The following is a 19,750-nucleotide window of genomic DNA, read 5'->3' on the forward strand; positions in this document are numbered from 1 at the left end:
AGCAATGATTAGACAGTCACGGCCCACTAAGGCAGTGGTGATTGCGAAAGAGTGGGGATGTGAGAGAGAGAGGAAGAGTGAGCACGAGAGAGAGGGTGAGAGAGCGGGCAAGAGAGAGGGGGTGGTCGAAAGAGGGGGGGGGGGGGGGGGGGGGAGAGAGGAGAGAGGGAGAGAGAAGGGAAGGGGAAGGGGAGGGGGAGAGAGCCAAAAAGCCAGAGAGAATCAAAATCGGGATGCCAGGAACTCAGAGAGGCAATCAGGAAGAGATGCAAACACACTCAGCTACGGTTTACATGTTCCTCATTCAAGCAATTATTTGAAACACTTATCTTCTTAACCAAAAAGAGGTTAGTTATCGCAGTTTTACATTCTCCTCCCATAGAGAGAGAATAACTAGTATGGGAAAACTCGTCCCATTGTGTAGAATGCATCCATTCACTGGAACCTATTCATTGCAAAGAAATCGCATAGACTTGCAAAACACTATTTTATTAGAAATGTTTTTTGTATAAAAAATGAACATGCTCTACACTTTCCATTACGTATTCATAAACAACCAGGCACTGTACTTTTGATTGGTCAGGACATAAAGCAGACATTTTTTTTTCAGTCAGTTTGTGACATACATTGACTTGCCATCTATTTGGTGAGCACTTAGACATATTTCATTTCGCAACACATAGATTAAGTTCAAAATCAATAGAAATAAAAACAACTCTGACACAATCACGGACAACTTCACAAGATTTAAAGGGAGTTAATTCTGGTGACAAATCATCAAGGAATCAAAAGATCCAGGAATTGTCATCCTCCTTCCGTGCAGTTTGTCATCTTGGTATTTTGGGTCTCCAGGTGAACGTTAAGCTTGGATACAATCCTTTTACTATCAGTCTGTTGGGAACTCTGTAATGGCCCTTGTTAGCATCTGCAACGGGACATCCAGACCATCGATGCATCTATCTTTCTTCAACTGTAAATTCGTGACAGACCCTTCTGGAGTGTCTTGTTCATTCAGATTGCATGATTACTGTAGCTGACATATGTTTGCTTGGTAGCCAATGCTGTAGAGAAAAAATAAACACCAAAGACACGTTAATGTCTTCATAATTAAAAGGAAACAATTCTGACACAATCAATTGTACAAAGTAATGAAAGGATAAATCAGGTAGGTGCACATAATTTCTTGCCCAGAGTAGGGGAATCGAGAACCAGAGGGCATAGATTTAAGGTGAGGGGGGAGGAAGATTTAATTGGAACCTGAGGGGTAACTTTTTCACACAAAGGGTGGTGGGTGTATGGAACGAACTGTCGGAAGAGATAGTTGAGGCAACGTTTAGACAGGTACAGTACATGGATAAGACAGGTTTAGAGGGATATGGGCCAAACGTAGGTAACTGGGACAAGTATAGATGGGACATGTAAACCGATGTGGGCAAGTTGGGCCAAAGGGCCTGTTTCCAAGCTGTAAGACTCTACGAAAGTAGCAGATTCCCTCTTACTGATGTAAGTTATAAAATACAAAAGGAAATGATTGCTTGATTCTTCAGAAATGTCTCAAACAACTGTGCTACAAAAAACAAACTATATTATGAAAAGTTTCATGTATTGCATGATTATACTGGATTGTAAGCAAGTCAAAGCATTTCACTGTTCCTGGATACATGTGATTGTAAAGTAACTATTGAACCATCTATTTAATTTAAATTAGTTAATTCCTGAATGATCCCTGTGAGGCAACACATTTAATGAAAGTATTCGAAATGTTTGGTATTTGTTTATGCTGAGGTTAAATGAAGGATGTGATGTTTTCTATAACTAATTGATTGAATTTTAACAATGTCTTGATGTTCTCATTAACAACATCTTAATTGGAATCAAACATTCTAGGTTACCATAAACTAGTGCATTGATGACCAGACAGAAGTCTGAAATGAAAAAGCTCCATAAAATAAGATAAAAAGTAAAGATAAAAAGAAAAGGAGCAAAAGATAATAGAAAGACAAATTAGTGCTCTTTGATAAATAGATACACTTTTAGGCTTTACTTTAGACTTTAGAGCGGAAACAGGCCCTTCAGCATATCTAGTCCCCGCCAACCTGCGATCACCCCGTACACTAGCACTATCCTACACACTAGGGACAATTCACAATTTTACTGAGGCCAATTAACTCTGTATGTGTTTTGGAGTGTGGGAGGAAACCAGAGCACCTGGAGAAAGGAAGGAAGCATAAGAAATACAAGTACAATAATGGGACAGATAGAGTAACTGGGTGAAATAATATGGGAGTGATCAACTAGAGTATGCAGCAAAAAAACGATTCTGCAGGACGATAGGGAAGCGTTAAGAGTGCATGAGTGTTTAATTTATGTCATAAGTTCACAAGTTATAGGAGCAGAATTAGGCCATTCGGTCCATCAAGTCTACTCCGCCATTCAATCATAGTTGATCTATCTTTCCCTCTCAACCCAATTCTCCTGCCTTCTCGCCATAACCCCTGACACCTATACTAATCAAGAATCTATCAATCTAGTGATGCTTTGGGTCAGGACCCTTCTTCAGACTGATCTAACAAAGCTAACATGAAGTAGGACTTCCTCGTTTTATATTTGTGAATGAAGCTAAGCAGTTGGAATGAATAGCAATAGAAGAACCTTTTGGTGACAATAATGTTTAGTTCACTTTGATCTGGAATAGTCATGGAAAAGGACAAATCAAATTCCAGTGAAAAGTTCACAATCTGGGTTAAAGCTAATGTTATTAAACCTGTGATGTAACTCACCAAGGGTGGATGGGGGGGGGGGGAGAGCTATATGAAGGTGCAATAGGCAACATTCAGGAAGAATATAGTGAGAGTTTAGAGTAAATAGATCGCCCTCTAACAAACAAAGGAAGTCCCAAATATAAACCTTCCGAGATGTCATGAAGATTACAGGGGAGTATAACACCAAGAAAATGAAGCCAAATTCACCCTGACGTTGACATGAGTTACATTTCTTTCACTGTCCCAAATTTATATAATTCTACCAAAGGAAAATGCTCGATAATGCTTTGCAGCAGTAAATATTCAGGTTTCCGATAAACATCTGAGTATAACATTAAGGCTTTTACATTATGGAAGAAGGATATTTTAGAAGGAAGAGATAACATTTCTAATAATGGGATGGTTAAAGGTACAATAATTACTGGCACTTTCATCATCTAAGATGGAATTGCAATGAAATAAAACCTCTATCCGTATAACTTTGGAAAGGTGATGTAACTAATGTTGAGCACAGATAAGCATTATCATGTAAATGTGGTGTATAATTCAATATAATGATGAGAGCCTTGTAGTAGTAATACACTTAATGGAAGAGTTGCTGAGAAATTAATGATAAGGCTATCAGCAGAACATTCCATGCACTAAAGCAAGATTTTTTTTTAGGTATAATGAATAGTAATTTTGTTTCAAAATGGCATCTAGTGCAAGCACCCACTTATGATGCGTACGTCACAGCTAATACCCAGCGGCAGTATACAAGGCAGTCTCACAGAGATCCCAAATGTTTATTCTTTTACTTTTGCACAGCTGAATATCCATTAATAACCTGGACAATACCAGTGCCATTAAAAGCAATCAACAATTACTTGCTGATTCCCTTTAAGGAAACCCCTCCCTCCTCCTTCCCTTTCTTCACCACACCCACCTGGACTCGCACCAATTTCTCCCCTTCTCCACTCTTCCTCTGGCTTCACAATTCGCAACTCTTCAATTCTTTTGTCTCACACCTGTTTTAATCTCTGGCCTTTGTCCAACCATCTGCCTATCCTCTCGTCTTGGTCTTCCATATAGCTTTGCCCAATGCAATGCAAACTTGGTGGCTGCAGCCTTGCTGGTGGGAGGCCCCATCCGTGCATTGGAGGAGACCAGATGATATTGGTGATAGATACAATGTGCTGGAGTAACTCAGCGGGTCAGGCAGCATCTCTGGAGAAAAAGGATGGGTGACGTTTCGGGTTGCAATCCTTCTTCAGACTTAAGTGCCACCCAAAACATCAACCATCCTTTTTCTCCAGAGATGCTGCCTGACCCGCTGAGTTATTCCAGCACTGTGTGCATCTGTAGTTCCTTCCTGCACAATTGATATTGATGGGTGATATTGATCAGCCCTGGATCTAGAATATTCTTCAGTCTGAAGAAGGGTTTCGGCCCGAAACGTTGCCTATTCCCTTGGCTCCATAGATGCTGCTGCACCCGCTGAGTTTCTCCAGCTTTTTTGTGTACCTTCGATTTTCCAGCATCTGCAGTTCCTTCTTGAACTCTAGAATATTCAACTTCAGATTGTTGCAATTTATATTGGGCAACAATAGTCTACTTTATAAGATCATAAGACACAGATTAAGAATTAGACCATTCAGCGCATCAAGTCTGCTCTGCCAGTCGATCATAACTGATCTATTTTTTCCCTCAACCGCATTTCCCTACTTTCTCCCTGTCACATTTGACACCCTTACTAATCAAGTCCCCCATCGATCTCCGCTTTAAAAAATACCCAATGACTTGGCCTCCACCGCCGTCTGGGACAATTCCACAGATTCACCGCTCTTTGGCTAAAGAAATTCCTCCTCAATATTAATTCACACTAGTATACATTTTAAACCCAGAATTTTAAGTGGAACAGAAAACAGACTTGGCCTCCACCATCGTCTCTGGCAATGAATTTCACAGATTCACTACCCTCTGGCTAAAGACATTCCCCCTCATCTCCATTCTAAAGATACAGCCTTTTATGTTGAGGCTGTGCCCTGAGAATAGTTGGGTTGGTTGACAGACAAGAGCAAGAGTTTAGGTTGATCAGCAGAGATAGAATCTCACATTATAATGCTGACAGGTTGGTGTTCTATGGTACCATTATCATGGGTGTTTTAGCTATGTTTGAACTCTTTTGTGGGATTGCTGTAATACCCTTTGAACATTGCTATCCACAGCAGCAATGCCAGCAAAATCACACTGGATGTTTAAAAATAATCATCCCTCAGTCAGTATATGGCTTACCCTTGCTTTGTAATGGAAACTGGCAAGGCAACTATCAGGCACTATATAATTGTCATGGAGTCCTATATCACCAATATTGTCTGTTCAGCCCACAACATTGAAGCTATCCATTTTAATACATCTACACTAATGCCATTTGCCTGCATAGGTCTGTATCCTTCAATGTCCAACCTAACAATTACTTACATTCTTGAGAGCATGTTTTCTAAGCAAAGACTATGATTGCAGGCACCTATCAGATAGTGAATGCACCATGCATTTCAAGAGCCAATTCCAAACATCTCATACTCCATCCTATTCCTATTCCTAACCTTGATCCTTGTCCCACTCCAGTCATTCCTTCTTCTCCCCGCTCCTCTCCGGCAGAAGATACAGAAGCTTAAAAGCAAGCACCGCCAGACACAGGAACAGCTCATGCCTCGTTGTTATCAGGCTTCTGTACAGTCCTACCATAAACTAGGGTACTCTCCGATTCACCTCTACCCCATTGTGGATACTGCATTTTGGCCATGAAACAGGCTTATTACAATGCTGAGAACTATATTTTAAACTCTGTATCTTTCCCCTTTGTTCCATTGATTGTATTTGAGTTTGATTTGATTATATTTATGTACGGTGTTATCTGACCTGATTTGATAGCATGCAAAACAAAGCTTTTCATTGAAAACTGTATTATTGTTATTTGTACCTCTAGCTAAATAAATCCTTCCTCATCTCCATACTAAAGATACGTCCTTTTATTTTGAAGCTGCGCCCTGAGAATAGTTAGGTTGGGTGGTAGACACGAGCATGCGTTTAGGCAGACCAGCAGGGATAGAATTGAAAAACTTTCATTGAAAAACATTACTATTGTCATTTGTCCCTCTAGCTGCAGAAATGCCTTTTCATGTTAGAATGGAGATGAGGAGGAATTTCTTTTGCTCGAGGTAGAAATGACAATAATCAAGTTTTTCATTGAACCTCGGTAAAATGACAATGATAAATCTAAATCTATTGGCGACAAGTTGACCACGCATGTTTAAAAGTAACCATGCCTCAGTCATTAAGATTCAAGAGAGTTTATTGTCATGTGTCCCAGATAGGACAATGAAATTCTTGCTTTGCTTCAGCACAACAGAAAAAAGTAGGCTTAAATATATGCAGAATAGAACTGATCAGTGTGACCATATACCAATTAATATATATATACACACACATAAATAAACAGATAAAGTGCAATGGGCTGTTAATTATCAGAGTTTTGTTTGAGTTGAGTTTAATAGCCTGATGGCTGTGGGGAAGTGGCTATTCCTGAACCTGGATGTTGCACATTTCAGGCTCCTGTACCTTCTGCCTGAAGGCAGCGGGGAGATGAGTGTGTGGCCAGGATGGTGTGGGTCCTTGATATTGCTGGCAGCCTTTTTGAGGCAGCGACTGCGATAGATCCCCTCGATGGAAGGGAGTTCAGAGCCGATGATGGACTGGGCAGTGTTTACAACCATCAGATGTGATAACACAATGTCACAGAGTCCTACCTCACAAAATCAGGCCTGTCAGCACATTGCATTGATGCTAACCTTGCCTTGCATAGGTTCATATCCCTTAATATCCAGCATGAAAAGTACTTGCATTTTTGAGAGTATGCACTCCAAGCAAAGACCTATCAGGCCAGTGAATGAGCCATGCATTTTATTAGCTGATTCTAAACATCTGCTGGCTAATCCTAATCTAAGTCCTCATTTCAATCCTTTCCACAGATGATAAGTGAAACATCATCATCCAGGTAGCCAGCAAAAGCCTTACCCTTTACTGGCTCAAAGTGCTCGAGTAACTCAGTGGGGCAGGCAGCATCTCTGGAGAACCTGGCTAGGTGATGTGGTGTATCAGAATCCTTCTTCACATTGTCCCAAGAGGAGCACTAACCAATAACATCAGCTATCCACAGTCTCCAGAGATGCTGCACATAGCTACTGCAATACGTTGTGTCTTTTGTTGTTGTTGTAAAGCAGCATCTACAGTTCCTTGTTTCTATGTTTCCCCTTTGTCAGCCACATACCACCTGCAGCCACTGAATTATGCAAAATGGTGTTATTTTCTCCACCATCAGTGTCTTCGTGCTCTTCCTCCATTACAGGTCCTGTTGTGCAAGTCTTGACTGCCCAGATGACTACAAGGATGAAGATGTGATGAGAGGGTAGGTGGAAGAAAGAGGTGCATGTATATGCTAACAACAAAATCTAAACCAGACTGTATGAAGCAGGAAATTGGATTGTGAGAATGAGTGGTGATCACGCTATTTGCCCTTGCTCCAGTAACTAATGACAGCCAACAACTTCCTTCGTAAATTCATAAATCATAGGAGCAGAATTAGGCCAATTGGCCCATTGAGTCTATGCCACCATCCAATCAAGGCTCTTCTATTTTCCCCTCTCAATCATCTAATTTTCCTGTCTTCTCCCCGTAGCCTTTGATACCCTTCCTAATCAAGAACCTGACAATCAATTTAAAAATATCCATTGACCTGGCCTCCACAGCGGTCTGTGGCAATGAATTCCACATATTCTGGCTAAAGAAATTCCTCCTCATGCCCTTTCTAAAGGACAACCTTTTATGCTGAGGCTGTGCCCTCTGGACTCTCCCACTAGTGGAAACATCCTCTCCACATCCACTCTATCCAAGCCTTTCACTATTCAGTAAGTTTTAATGAGGTCCCTGCCTCATCCTTCGAAACACCAGTGAGCACAGGCCAAGTGCTGTCAAATGCTCATCATACGTTAACCCACTCATTCTGGGAATCATTCTCTTAAACCTCCTCTGCATCATGTCCAGTGCAATGCCAGCACATCTTTCCATAGATATGGGACCCAAAACGGTTCACAACCTCCCCCCCCCATCCTTCTAAACTCCAGCGAGTACAGACCCAGAGCCATCACGCACTCTGGGTGTAAGGAAGTAGGTTCCTCCATAGTTATAAGTTATGCTGACTACTTTCCAGTGATGTTGGTCAGTCAAGAGACTGTCCTCTGCCAAGGCATGCATTAAGGTAAGCATTGGTCCATGCTGCGAACATGTAACTGGCTGCACCATGCAGATTGTGTACTGCCTTCAGTGGATGGATTAAACCCGCACCATAATCCAGTGTTGCAGGCAATTGCATTCAACTGCCTATGATTTGTGGCAGGTTTACAGTTGAACTATAGTTGTGCTAACCAAAGAAAAATAAATATTTTTGGTCGTTGATCGTTCTGAGCCGATTCAAAACGCATCCCTCAACAGTGTGTAGTTGTGATGCAGGTCATACAGTGACACACATGCTAAATGCTTGCCCACTGACCCAGGCTTCAGAGCTACATCTGGTCAGCAAAGAAATGCCACCCCTTGGCTTATAACACATGCAAACACAAAATGGATACATGTATAAATAAATAATGTTGAAATACTCACCTGCAAAGCTGTCAAAACTCACCTCGTTATCCCTATTGCTGTACCCCAGGGCACCATGCTGCGTGTTAAATTTAGGGCCAAGTTCAAAACAATTTGAAAAGGACTCATTAATGTCTCTTTAAAGCATTAAATGAGTCAATAATTAGCCACCACCTGCAATAATTAAAACCTTGACTAGCTTTTAACTACACCTCCAGTAAATCAAGAAAGCGGCTAAGTTGCAGCTGAGTTCCAAAGTTCAATAACTTCAATCCTTGCCACATGTCAACAAACTTGTTCTCGTGAATTAAATCCAGCAGTCACCATCTACCCACATACGTTGCCTCAAAAGCTTAACAACATCAAATCATAATTAAGAAATCGCTAGTGAAGCTAATAACATGCTTTATATTCTGTAGATGTCAAGCGATAAAACAAAAGTGTACAATCTTCAGACTTGAGAGGAAGTCAGTGGGAGAAATGTAACACCTTGCTAGTGAAAGTGACATGCGTTAATTTCTCTTCAACCCGATTAATGATTTATTCCTTCCAAAGCATGAAATGTTGTTCCAGCCTCAATGGATAGCACGATTCAAGGTAGTGGTGCATGAATTAAATGAAATCAATAAAAACGCAACATGATCTTTTACTAAGCTTGATGTAGAGGTGGAACGGTGAAATTAGTACATTTTGTTACATTATTCATAAAGCCTGATTTGCTGTCAGGAACAATTAGACAATTTTTCAAAAAGGTGGCAGCATAAATAACTGTAAAATACTCAAGTCCTGTTGTTTGCAACTGATCTTGGACTATTTGCTGTCATGTTGGGTTGCAAGGTTTTAAATCAGAATATCTTTCATTGGTCTGGTGTCAATATTGAATTTGTCATATTCATCTCCAAAATAGCAGAATATCCATATATAGCTGGAGGAAAAACATGCAGAAGCTGAGAATCAGAAACAAAAACAGAATATAGGGTGGCCCAGTGGCACAGCTGGTTGAGCTGCTGCCTCACAGCACTAGAGGCCCACTTTCGATCCTGATCTCGATTGCTGCCTGTGTGGAGTTTGGATGTTCCCTCCATAACTGTGTGGGTTTCCATCAGGTTCTCTATTTTGTCCCACGTTCCAAAGACATGCGTGTTTGTGGGTTAGCTAGCCTCGGTAAATTGTCCCTAGTGTGTAGGGAGTGGATGCGAAAGCAGGATTACATAGAATTAGTGTGAACAGGTGATCGATGGTCAGTGTGGACTCAGTGGGCCGAAGGGCCTCTTTTTCATGCTGCATATTTCAATCAATCGATCAATCAAATGTTGCGTCAGCTGTGAAGCGCTTGAGTAACCCTGAAGGTGCAAAAGATATAAAAGTCCATTTTATTTTTAACTTCTCCATCTGGCATACCTTTGATAACAACTTTTATTTTATGTTACATATTCATTATGAATATGGCTGTGAATTATTAATTCCAATAATATATTCAATTCATAATACATGCAGTATATACAATTGTGACGCGTCTTTGTCTATGTTCATTTTATCATCAATGCAATACATTTTCTCACCAAGTGTCAAAGCCACTCAAGCATTCTTTCTTAAAGAATGCTGGCATGAAGCATTCGAGAGGCTGGTAAACAGGCCCTAGCCTCTGGCAGACTCAGCGACCGTTTCGCCAAATACTTACGCCAAGGCCTACTGGATCTTCCAGCTCTGAACCATTTTAACTTCCTATTCCCAAAATGACTTTTCTGTATTGGGAACCTATTCAGGGTGAGGTCACGTGCAACTTGGAGGACCAGCACCTCACGCTTGTGTAGCTTCCAACCCAACTGTGTGAACACAATTTCTCCAATTTTAGGTAACTGCTACAAAACCCCTGCTCCTCTTTCTCCCCTCCCCCTCTCTCCCCTGTGCCTCACTTGCATTTGCATCCATTTCTCCCCTTCTCCTTCCCTTCCACCCACCTCCCTTCCTCTGCCTTCACATTCACAACACTTCAATCCTTTTGGCTGTCACCCTCAGTTTTAATCTCTGTTCCAACCATCTGCCTATCAAACCACCCCCTCGCCTATGTCCACCTATAACCTAGCACACTTTGTCCCTCTCCACTCTCCCAGCTTTCATTCCCAAGCCCACCTCTGCGATTAGTCTGAAGAGGGATCCCGACCTGAAACGTCACCTATCCTTGCCCTCCAGAGATGATGTCTGACACATTGAGTTACTGCAGCACTTTGCATCCCTCTTTGTGTCCTGTGGTTGCTGGGTCGCAGTTTGAAATATTTCAGTTTGTTCCTCAGTTCATATCCCAGCACCTTGGTAGACACAAAATGCTGGAATAACTCAACGGGTGAGGCAGCATCTCTGGAGAGAAGGAATGGTTGATGTTTCAGGTCGAGACCCTTCTTTTGTGTTTACCTTCGATTTACACCAGCATTTGCAGTTCTTTCTTACATATTTTGTCCCAGCACCTTGGAATGTTCCAACCTACAGCCTTCACTTGCCAACGTCCCTTGCACTGGAAGACCAACAAGTTGCAGGCAGACCGAAGTATGTCCGTTCCCTAGATGATGATCTACTGTTGTTATCAGTATGCCGAGAAACATTGTGTAGGAATGAACTGCAAATGCTGGTTTGCACCAATGATAGACACAAAATGCTACAGTAACTCAGTGGGTCAGGCAGCATCCAAAGCAAGCGCTGTCTGCGGAGGGCGCTCAGCATCGCCAAGGACTGCTCTCACCCCAACCATGGACTGTTTACCCTCCTACCATCCGGGAGGCGCTACAGGTCTCTCCGTTGCCGAACCAGCAAGTCGAGGAACAGCTTCTTTCCGGCGGCTGTCACTCTACTCAACAACGTACCTCGGTCTCACCACCCCACCCCCCCCCCCCCCCCCCCCCGGACACTTATTATTATTTATTCAAATCGTTTGCTATGTCGCTCTTCAATGAAGATGCTAAATGCATTTCGTTGTCTCTGTACTGTACACTGACAATGACAATTAAAATTGAATCTGAATCTGAATCTGAATCTGATCTCCGGAGTAAAGGAATAATTGACGTTTCGGTTCGAGATCCTTCTTCAGCTGCTGCTGGAAGATTAACAACTTGGGAACAACTCATAGCACAGATGTTTTTGCTCCTCATTGGAACAGTGGTTCCCATGTCTTGGACCTTAAGTGGTCCACCAAAAGGCTCAAAGGCTCGTCGGTGGTTGTGGTCTGTCCGATGACTCGTAGGTTGGCGGGACGGGGAACCCACCTGAAGGCTCGTCGCGCAGCGCGTAACCGGGAGCTAAGAGTGGGAGGGTGAACCGGGGTATTGAGATGGTTGGGCGAGGAGAGGAGAGAGACGTCGGTTCACGGGAACTGCTCCAGTACATCGAGCGCACGTGCTGACTGGACTTTAGACTTTGAATAATGGTGTTAAAAATGGTGGCGCCTACACGTGTGATATATGCAAAATGAATTTCACTGTGCAGTTGCATATGTGACATATAAAACACTATTGAACTCTATCCCTGTTCAAAAGTAAAATACCACAAATGCTGGAAATTGAACGCGAAACAAACTACTGGAAACAGCCAATTAGTCCAGCAGTCATCCACGGAGTGGGAAATCGAGTTAACATTTCAGGTTAATGGTCTCACGTCAGAATGAGGAAACAAAGTTTTACGTGAAAATAAAAAGGAAACAGCAGAGAAGGCCCAAAACATCTCAGCAGGTCAGGCAGCATCTGTGGAAGGAGAAACAATCAAAGGTTTACATCTGAGAAATTAACAGAGAGAGGAGAGAGGTGCAAGCCAGTGGTGTTTTAAGTTACAAGTTGCTTCAGAATGGAGGGAGTAGGGCAAAGAACAAAAGGGGAAGAGACTAAACAGGAAAGTGGTGAGGGAGTTCATATGAAATAGGAGGAGAATTAGCCCATTCGGCCCATCTAGTCTACTCCACCATTCACTCATGGCCCATCTATCTTTTCCCTCTCAGCCCCATTCTCCTGCCTTCTCCCCATAATCCTGTACTAATCAAGAATCTGTCAATCTCCACCTTAAAAATACCCATTGACGGCCTCCATCTGTGGCAAAGAATTCAACAGATTCACCACCATCTGACTAAAGAACGTCATCATCTCCTTTCTGAAGGTATGTCCTTTTATTCTGAGGCAATGGCTTCCGGCCCTAGTTTCCCCCACTACCAGAACCATCCACCAGAGTTGGCTGATTAAGGTTTGAAAGGACTACTGAATATTGGTTTGGTGGAGTTGTAAATGGAAAAAGATAAATACAAACTGAAGTTAAAAGATTGAAAAAAAACTCACAAATGGTAACAATTGGAGTTACAAGGCCACAGTTGAACTTGTGAAAGCTGTCTTATTCCCTCTTCTTTTTCCATTTATTCATATTTCCTTACAACAAAGGAGATTTTTTAACCCATGACGTATTGACCTGTATTCTATTCCCCCTCACATGTTTAGTTTAGTTTAGTTTATTGTCACATGTACCGAGGTACAGTGAAAAGTTTTTTTTTGTTAAGTGCTATCCAATCAGTGAAAATACTATACATGATTACAATAACGGGAATAACGTTTCGAGCAAGATAAAATCCAGTAAAGTCCGATTAAAGATAGTATGAAGGTCTCCGATGATGTAGATGGGAGGTCAGGACTGCTCTCGCTACTGAAGTAGAGATGGTTGAAAACTTCATTTACCTAGGAGAAAATATCATCAATAACTTGTCCGTACCCACCCATATGAAAAGCTCCCTCTTAACTAAGCAATGGCCAAGAAAGCACACCAACGCCTCAACTTCCTTTGAATGCTAAGGAAGTTTGGTATTTCCCCAACAACTCTTACCAACTTTTACTGATGTACCATAGAAAACATATTATCGGGATGCATCACAGCATGCTTTGGGAACAACTCCATCCAAGGCTCATATCTGAGGAAGGATGTGCTGGTGTTGGAGAGTGTCCAGAGTAGGTTTACGAGAATGATCCCAGGAATGAGTGGGTTAACCTATGATTAGCATTTGATGCCACTGGGCCTGTGCTCACTGGAGTTTAGAAGGATGAGGGGAAAATTGATTGAAACTTTCTGAATAATGAAAGGCCTGGATAGAGTGGATGTAGACAATATATTTCACCTAGAGGGAGAGTCTAGGACCAGAGAACATAGCCTCAGAATAAAAGAACGTACGTTTACAAAGGAGATGAGGAGGAATTTCTTTAGTCAGAGGGTGGTGAATGTGTGGAATTCATTGCCACAGATGGCGGTGGAGGGAAAATCATTGGATGTTTTTAAAGCAGAGATTGATTAGTATGGGTGTTAGAAGATATGGATGGGGAGAAAGCAGGAGAATGGGGTTGAGAGTAAAAAATGGATCAGCCATGATTGAATGGCAGAGAAGACTCGATGGGCCGAATGGCCTATTTCGGCTCCTATAACATGATATGAAAGCATTGCAGGGCTGATTTGAAGCCGCTTTTGGTGCAGCTGTAAGCACTTTCACAATCTGCAGTGCGTGTCCCTTTTGATACAGCTTTCTCGATTTCCAAAGGCCTCTGTTGTTCCGATTTAATTTCAAATGAACATGGCTGGCTAGCATTACATTGATCCAATTTATTTACTTAATTTACTGAATTAATTATTTAAAATCTAGCACCTTCGGTGGACTACATAAGAAGTGTTACACACAGTCCCTGGTACATAAATATAAGTGATAAATGGACCTTGTGGCAACATTCAGATGACCATAAAAAGGAAATCAGGAGCAGATAATCCACAAAAATTAAAAACTGGATGTTCATCTGCATTTTATTTGCAATTCGCAGCCAATTTGTGTGAGCTAAATAACGTATTAAGCATGTTTTGCCATATCATGTTACACAAAATCCCAATTCCAACATACTTAAGTTATAGATCACAATTGTCTCAATCGGTGGAGCATTGGTTGAAACGCTAATCAAGAATGGCTTAAATGTTGTTATGCTTAAAATCATTGACTGTGATGGAAAAGAGTTACCAGCATGTGCAGTATATTTGTATTTTCATAAACAGAGTTTCACATGTCATGTAATCTGCATTTTAATGAAAATTTGTCTGCTGTTTGTCTCTGAGCAAATTTGCATTATTTTGTAAATTGCATCGTTCGGGAGCTTTAATCTACATCAGAATGCACAAAAGCGCACATTTCCTGCATTTCAATCTCAATGGTTGAAGAGTCCATCTAAATATACGGTGGAACTTATTTTGATGTATGGTAATGTTCAAGTTTTATTTTTAATTATATCACAACATGTATTTAATCAGTTTTAGCCTCAGTTTTAGTTATAGAGAAATACAGCATGGAAACAGGTCCTTCAATAGAATCCATGCCATCCATCAACTATCCTTTTACACTTAATCTACATTAAACTCATTTATTAATCTTTCCTCATTCACATCAATTCCTCCACAGACACCTGCACACAAGGGACAATTTACATTGGTCAAATAGCCCACCAACTTGTATGGCTTTTGGGATGTGGGTGGAAACCGGAGGACATGGAAGAAACCCACATGGTCACAGGTAGAGGGTGTAAACTCCACACAGCCAGCGCCCGAGGTCAGGATTGAATCCAGATCTCTGGCGCTGTGCCACTATGTCGCCCCTGGATAATTTCCTAAAGAAAAAGGCCATTTCACCCATTGTAACTATGCTGCTGCTAAGAGAAGACATATCATCTCGCATCCAGTCCAATTTTCCCACCATCCTGCCCCTCTTTCGCCTTCCACCAACATCCCTCTCTCTGGCTTTACATTTCATTGTTACCCATTGTTATCCTACCACAAACAGAGAGCAGTACTGAACTACTATTTGGTGTATACTCTTGGTGTAATTGTATAGATGTATACAACTATACTATTTGGTTATATGGTGATCCTCAGACTATCCTTGATCGGATGTGTCGGAAAGAACTGCAGGTGCTGGTTTAAACTGAAGATGGACGCAAAAAGCTGGAGTAACTCAGCGGGACAGGCAGTATCTCTGGAGAGAAGGAATGGGTGACATTTCGGGTCAAGTCCCTTCTTCAGACTGAAAGTCACGGGAAAGGGAAACGAGAAATATTGTTTAGGCGATGATGTTGAGAGATAAAGAACAATGAATGAAAGATATGCAAAAAAGTAACGATGATAAAGAAAACAGGCCATTGTTAGTTGTTTGTTGGGTGAAAACAAGAAGCTGGTGCAACTTGGGTGGGGAGGGATGGAGAGAGAGGGAATGCCGGGGTTACTTGAAGTTAGAGAAATCAATATTCATACCACTGGGATGTAAGTTGCCCAAGCGAAATATGAGATGCTGTTTCTCCAATTTGCGTTTAGCCTCATGGGCCTGTCCCACTTACGCAACTTTTTTGGCGACTACCGGCACCCATCATAGGTCGTTACAGGTCACCGAAAAATGTCAACATGTTAAAAATCCAGCGGCGACCAGAACAAGGTATGACTCTTTGGGCGACTACTCAACACCATACAGGCTTCACCCCGCGACATGTCGCCAGGGTGTCGCCTGTATGATCGTGAGTAGTCTCCTCAGTTGCTCAACGAGTCATAGCGCCTTTCTGATCACCGCTGAATTTTCAACATGTTCAAAAATTTTCGCCAACCTGCACTTTACTCTGACAATGGAGGTGACCTAGGACAGAAAGGTTAGTGTGGAAATAGGAAATTAGCAACTGATCGATCAGGTAGGTTCAGGCGGACTGAGCGAAGGTGTTCAGTTGGAGTTTCTTCCTAAGCATCTGAACTGAATTGAACTGAACTGAGCTCACGATAGTCTATTTCATACCTTTTCATACGTCTATTTTCCCTCTCCCCGCGATCTCAGTCTGAAGAAGGGTTTTGACCCAAAACATCATCCATTCCTTTTTCCCAGAGATGCTGCCTGTCCCATATTTTTGTGTCTATCCTTGATTGGACTTTACTTGCTTTACCTTGCACTAAATGTTATTCCCTTATCGTGTATCTATACAAATATAAATGGCTTAATTGTTTCATGTATTGTCTTTCTGCTGACTGGATAGCACGCAACAAAAGTTTTTCACTGTACCACAGTACATGTGACAATAAACTAAACTGTAATCACAGTAACTATCTCCTTCTCATTGTGGTCTGAATACTTTCTTAATGCACTGTATAGACACAAAATGCTGGAGTAACTCAGCGGATCAGGCAGCATCTTTGGAGAAAATGGCTAGGTGATGTTTCAGGTCAGGATCCTTCTTCACATGTCTTGACCCAAAACATCACCTAAGAATTAAAAAACAAATTCAAGATCAGAGCTCTGTTAGAAAAATAATAAACGTTTGACTGGCTTGGAAGATACTGAGGAATAGCCATACTCAGCGAGAAAAACATCAAGCATCACACATTTTGACAGCTCTCCATAAACTGATTTGTGGCCTGATTTAACAAAAAATGCTTCCACTTGTACTCTGCATTGAAAACACCTGTCTTCTAAACTTCAACACATCAATGTCAATAGTTGTATCTTTCCTGCTAAAGCAGGTTCATTTGTTTCAAAAAGGTCTTGACAAGATAGAGTGTGGTTCAGTGAGTAAAATTAGATACACTTCATGGAGGCACAAGGCACTGGAGATGTTGGAATCTACAACTACATACAATCTGTTGGAAGAGCTCAATGGGTCATTTCTGTGGAGGGAAATGAGCAGTAAGCAAAGTTAGGGGCGACATAGTAGCGCAGTTGGTCGAGCTGCTGCCTCAAAGTGTCAGAGACGCAGGTTTAATCTTGACCTCGTTTGCTGTCGGTGTGCAGTTTGCACGTTCTCCCTGTGATCAGATGGATTTTCTTTGGGTGTTCCAGTTTCCTCCCACATCCTCCGGGTTTGTTAATTGGCCTCTGTGAATTGCCCCTGGTGTGTAAGGTGTGAATGAGAAAGTGGAATAATATAGAACTAGTATGAATGTGGAATCGATGGTTGGCGTGGACTCGATATTGGGCCAGCATTGGGCCTATTTCAATTCTGGATCTATAAGCTAAACAGAGTACCCCATCCATCTCACCTCTTTATGCTAACTATATCTCCCCTTTCAACCTGCAGTTCGGATGAAGGACCCGACCCGAAATGTCAACTGTTCATTTCCCTCGAAGGAACTGACCTGACCTGCTGAGTTCCTCCAGCAGATCTTTTTGTTGCTCTATATACTATACTATATATGTGTTTGTGTGAAGGAATATAGTTGATGTAATAGTTAGCAACACACCGATTCACGTGCCAAACACATTTACTAAGTGGATTTTTCAAGATAAAGTGGTATTGGTTATGACATCAATTCTGTGTAGCATTGGTAAAGGCGTTTCCAGATTTCAAGTTGCAGATGAATGGATTATTGCGATAGAAATGTATTGATATTGAGCCGCTATTGAGTCTGTGCCCACACAGAAGATGAGGTGTTGTTTCGTATAGGTGGCCATAGATAATTAGGTAGAAGTAGGAGTGAATATGAGTGCTATTTTAATTTTTCATCCCACTCCCCTTTGGATTAAACATCAAATTCTACAAGTTCAGGTAACCCACATCCACTATATCAGAATTAGTTGGGTCATCCTGGATAGGACCATCTATCTCTCGCCATCACTGCCCCCCATTAACTAATCCATGAAATGATAGTGCTTCAGTTTTATCTCTTCATTACTTAGCCACTGGCCATGGTCTGCACCACTATATTTAATAACTTTAACAGCCACTTTCTAAATGCTGGGGAAACACAGTGGCGCAGTGGTAGAGTTGCTGCCTTACAGCCCCAGAGAGTGGGGTTCAATCCTGACTATGGGTGCCATCTGTATGGACTTTGTACATTTTCCCTGTGACTGTGTGGATTTTCCCCAGGTTTCCTCCCACAATCCAAAGATGTGCAGGTTAATTGGCCTCTATAAATTGTCCCTAGTGTGTTGGATAGTCTTAGTGTATGAGGTGATCACTGGTTGGTGAGGACTCGATGGGCCAAGGGACCTGGTTCCACACTTCGATTAACAATGTACCAGCTTCTCTCCCCATCACTGCCAATATTAACAAACCCACCCAATAACTCAGGTCCAGCTTCTCCCCAGGGCAACTCATTCACCCTATTGGAGATATTTCCTTTGCCCAGTCCTTTCCTCCCACCCCCCCTTGCCACTTAAACTAGTTTTCTCTCCTTTCCACATATGACAATAAGTTGAATATCATTTGTTGAAGATCTTTTGTCAAAAATGGGCAAGAAAGAAACGTTAACTGCTTATCTCTCCATAAATGCTGCATGACCTGCTGAGAATTTTCAGGATTATATTTCAGAGACCAAAGACATTTTGGTTTGTAGCTTAATTGGTTGCTGTAAAATTATTCCCAATGTGTACGATTGAATAAGTGTACAGTGATTGTTGGACAGCGCAGACTCGATGGGCCGATAGGCCCGTTTCCATGCTGTGTTTCTAAGCTAAACTTTAGACCTTAGACTTTAGAGATACAGTACAGAAAGGCCCTTCGCCCTCCGAGTCTGTGCACTAACACGATCCTACGCACTAGGAACAATTTACAATTTTAACTAAGCTAATTAACCAACAAATCTGTACATCTTTGGAGTGTGGGAGGAAACCAGAGCCCCCAGAGAAAACTCACGCGGTCACAGGAACGTATAAACTCCAACACCCGTAGTCAGGATCTAACCCGGGTCTATGGCGCTTAAAGGCAGCAACTCCATAGCTGCACCATTGTGCCGCCCTTTAACTAAACTAAATTTCCAGTACCTGCAATTCTGATTATTTTCAAAGGTTTGAGTTTACTTATTTATGGATATGGTATTTAAATAACATTAGTTTTGCACACATTGTTTGCACCTACATTTTTTGTACACATTATCAAGGTGCACTCTCTAAATCAGTGGTTCTTAACCTTTTTGGCATACTACGCGCATACGCGAACAGAATACTGTATGTGTTATGAACCTTTGTTAGGTTCCTAAAAATGGGCTCAAAAAATGGATATGTTATTTATGACCCATTCATGTCCCCCGGTAAAGCCCCAAATGACCCCCCCATGGGGGTCCCGACCCCCAGGTTAAGAACCACTGCTCTAAATTAAATGTACCCTTCCCTTATATTTGTGGGGAAATGCATTACTGTAGCAGCTTTGAAACAACCTGTTTGCATTTGTATAAACAAGTTCAATATAATGACTGAGAAACTATGTGGATGTAATTTTGTCTCTGTTCCCGTGGCAGAAATTGCATCAACAGTATTGAATCGAGGTATCTCCTTTGTGAATTGATTACAATTCCCT

General features: G+C 41.7%; 1 protein-coding gene across 2 annotated transcripts in view; it reads right to left on the bottom strand.

Annotated features, from left to right (window-relative positions):
* Nucleotides 1–456: 456 nt before the first annotated feature.
* LOC129708663 (metabotropic glutamate receptor 4-like) overlaps nt 457–19,750 on the bottom strand; it is a 780,176-nt gene continuing 760,882 nt past the window's right edge. For both annotated transcript variants that reach the window (XM_055654562.1, XM_055654563.1), the window contains one exon: nt 457–1,061. In XM_055654562.1, the coding sequence (XP_055510537.1) occupies nt 1,012–1,061 (50 nt within the window). In that variant the 3' untranslated portion in view covers nt 457–1,011. The remainder of the gene's footprint in view (nt 1,062–19,750) is intronic.

Source organism: Leucoraja erinacea, chromosome 24, assembly GCF_028641065.1.
Source record: "Leucoraja erinacea ecotype New England chromosome 24, Leri_hhj_1, whole genome shotgun sequence".
Classification (NCBI taxonomy): Eukaryota; Metazoa; Chordata; class Chondrichthyes; order Rajiformes; family Rajidae; genus Leucoraja; species Leucoraja erinaceus.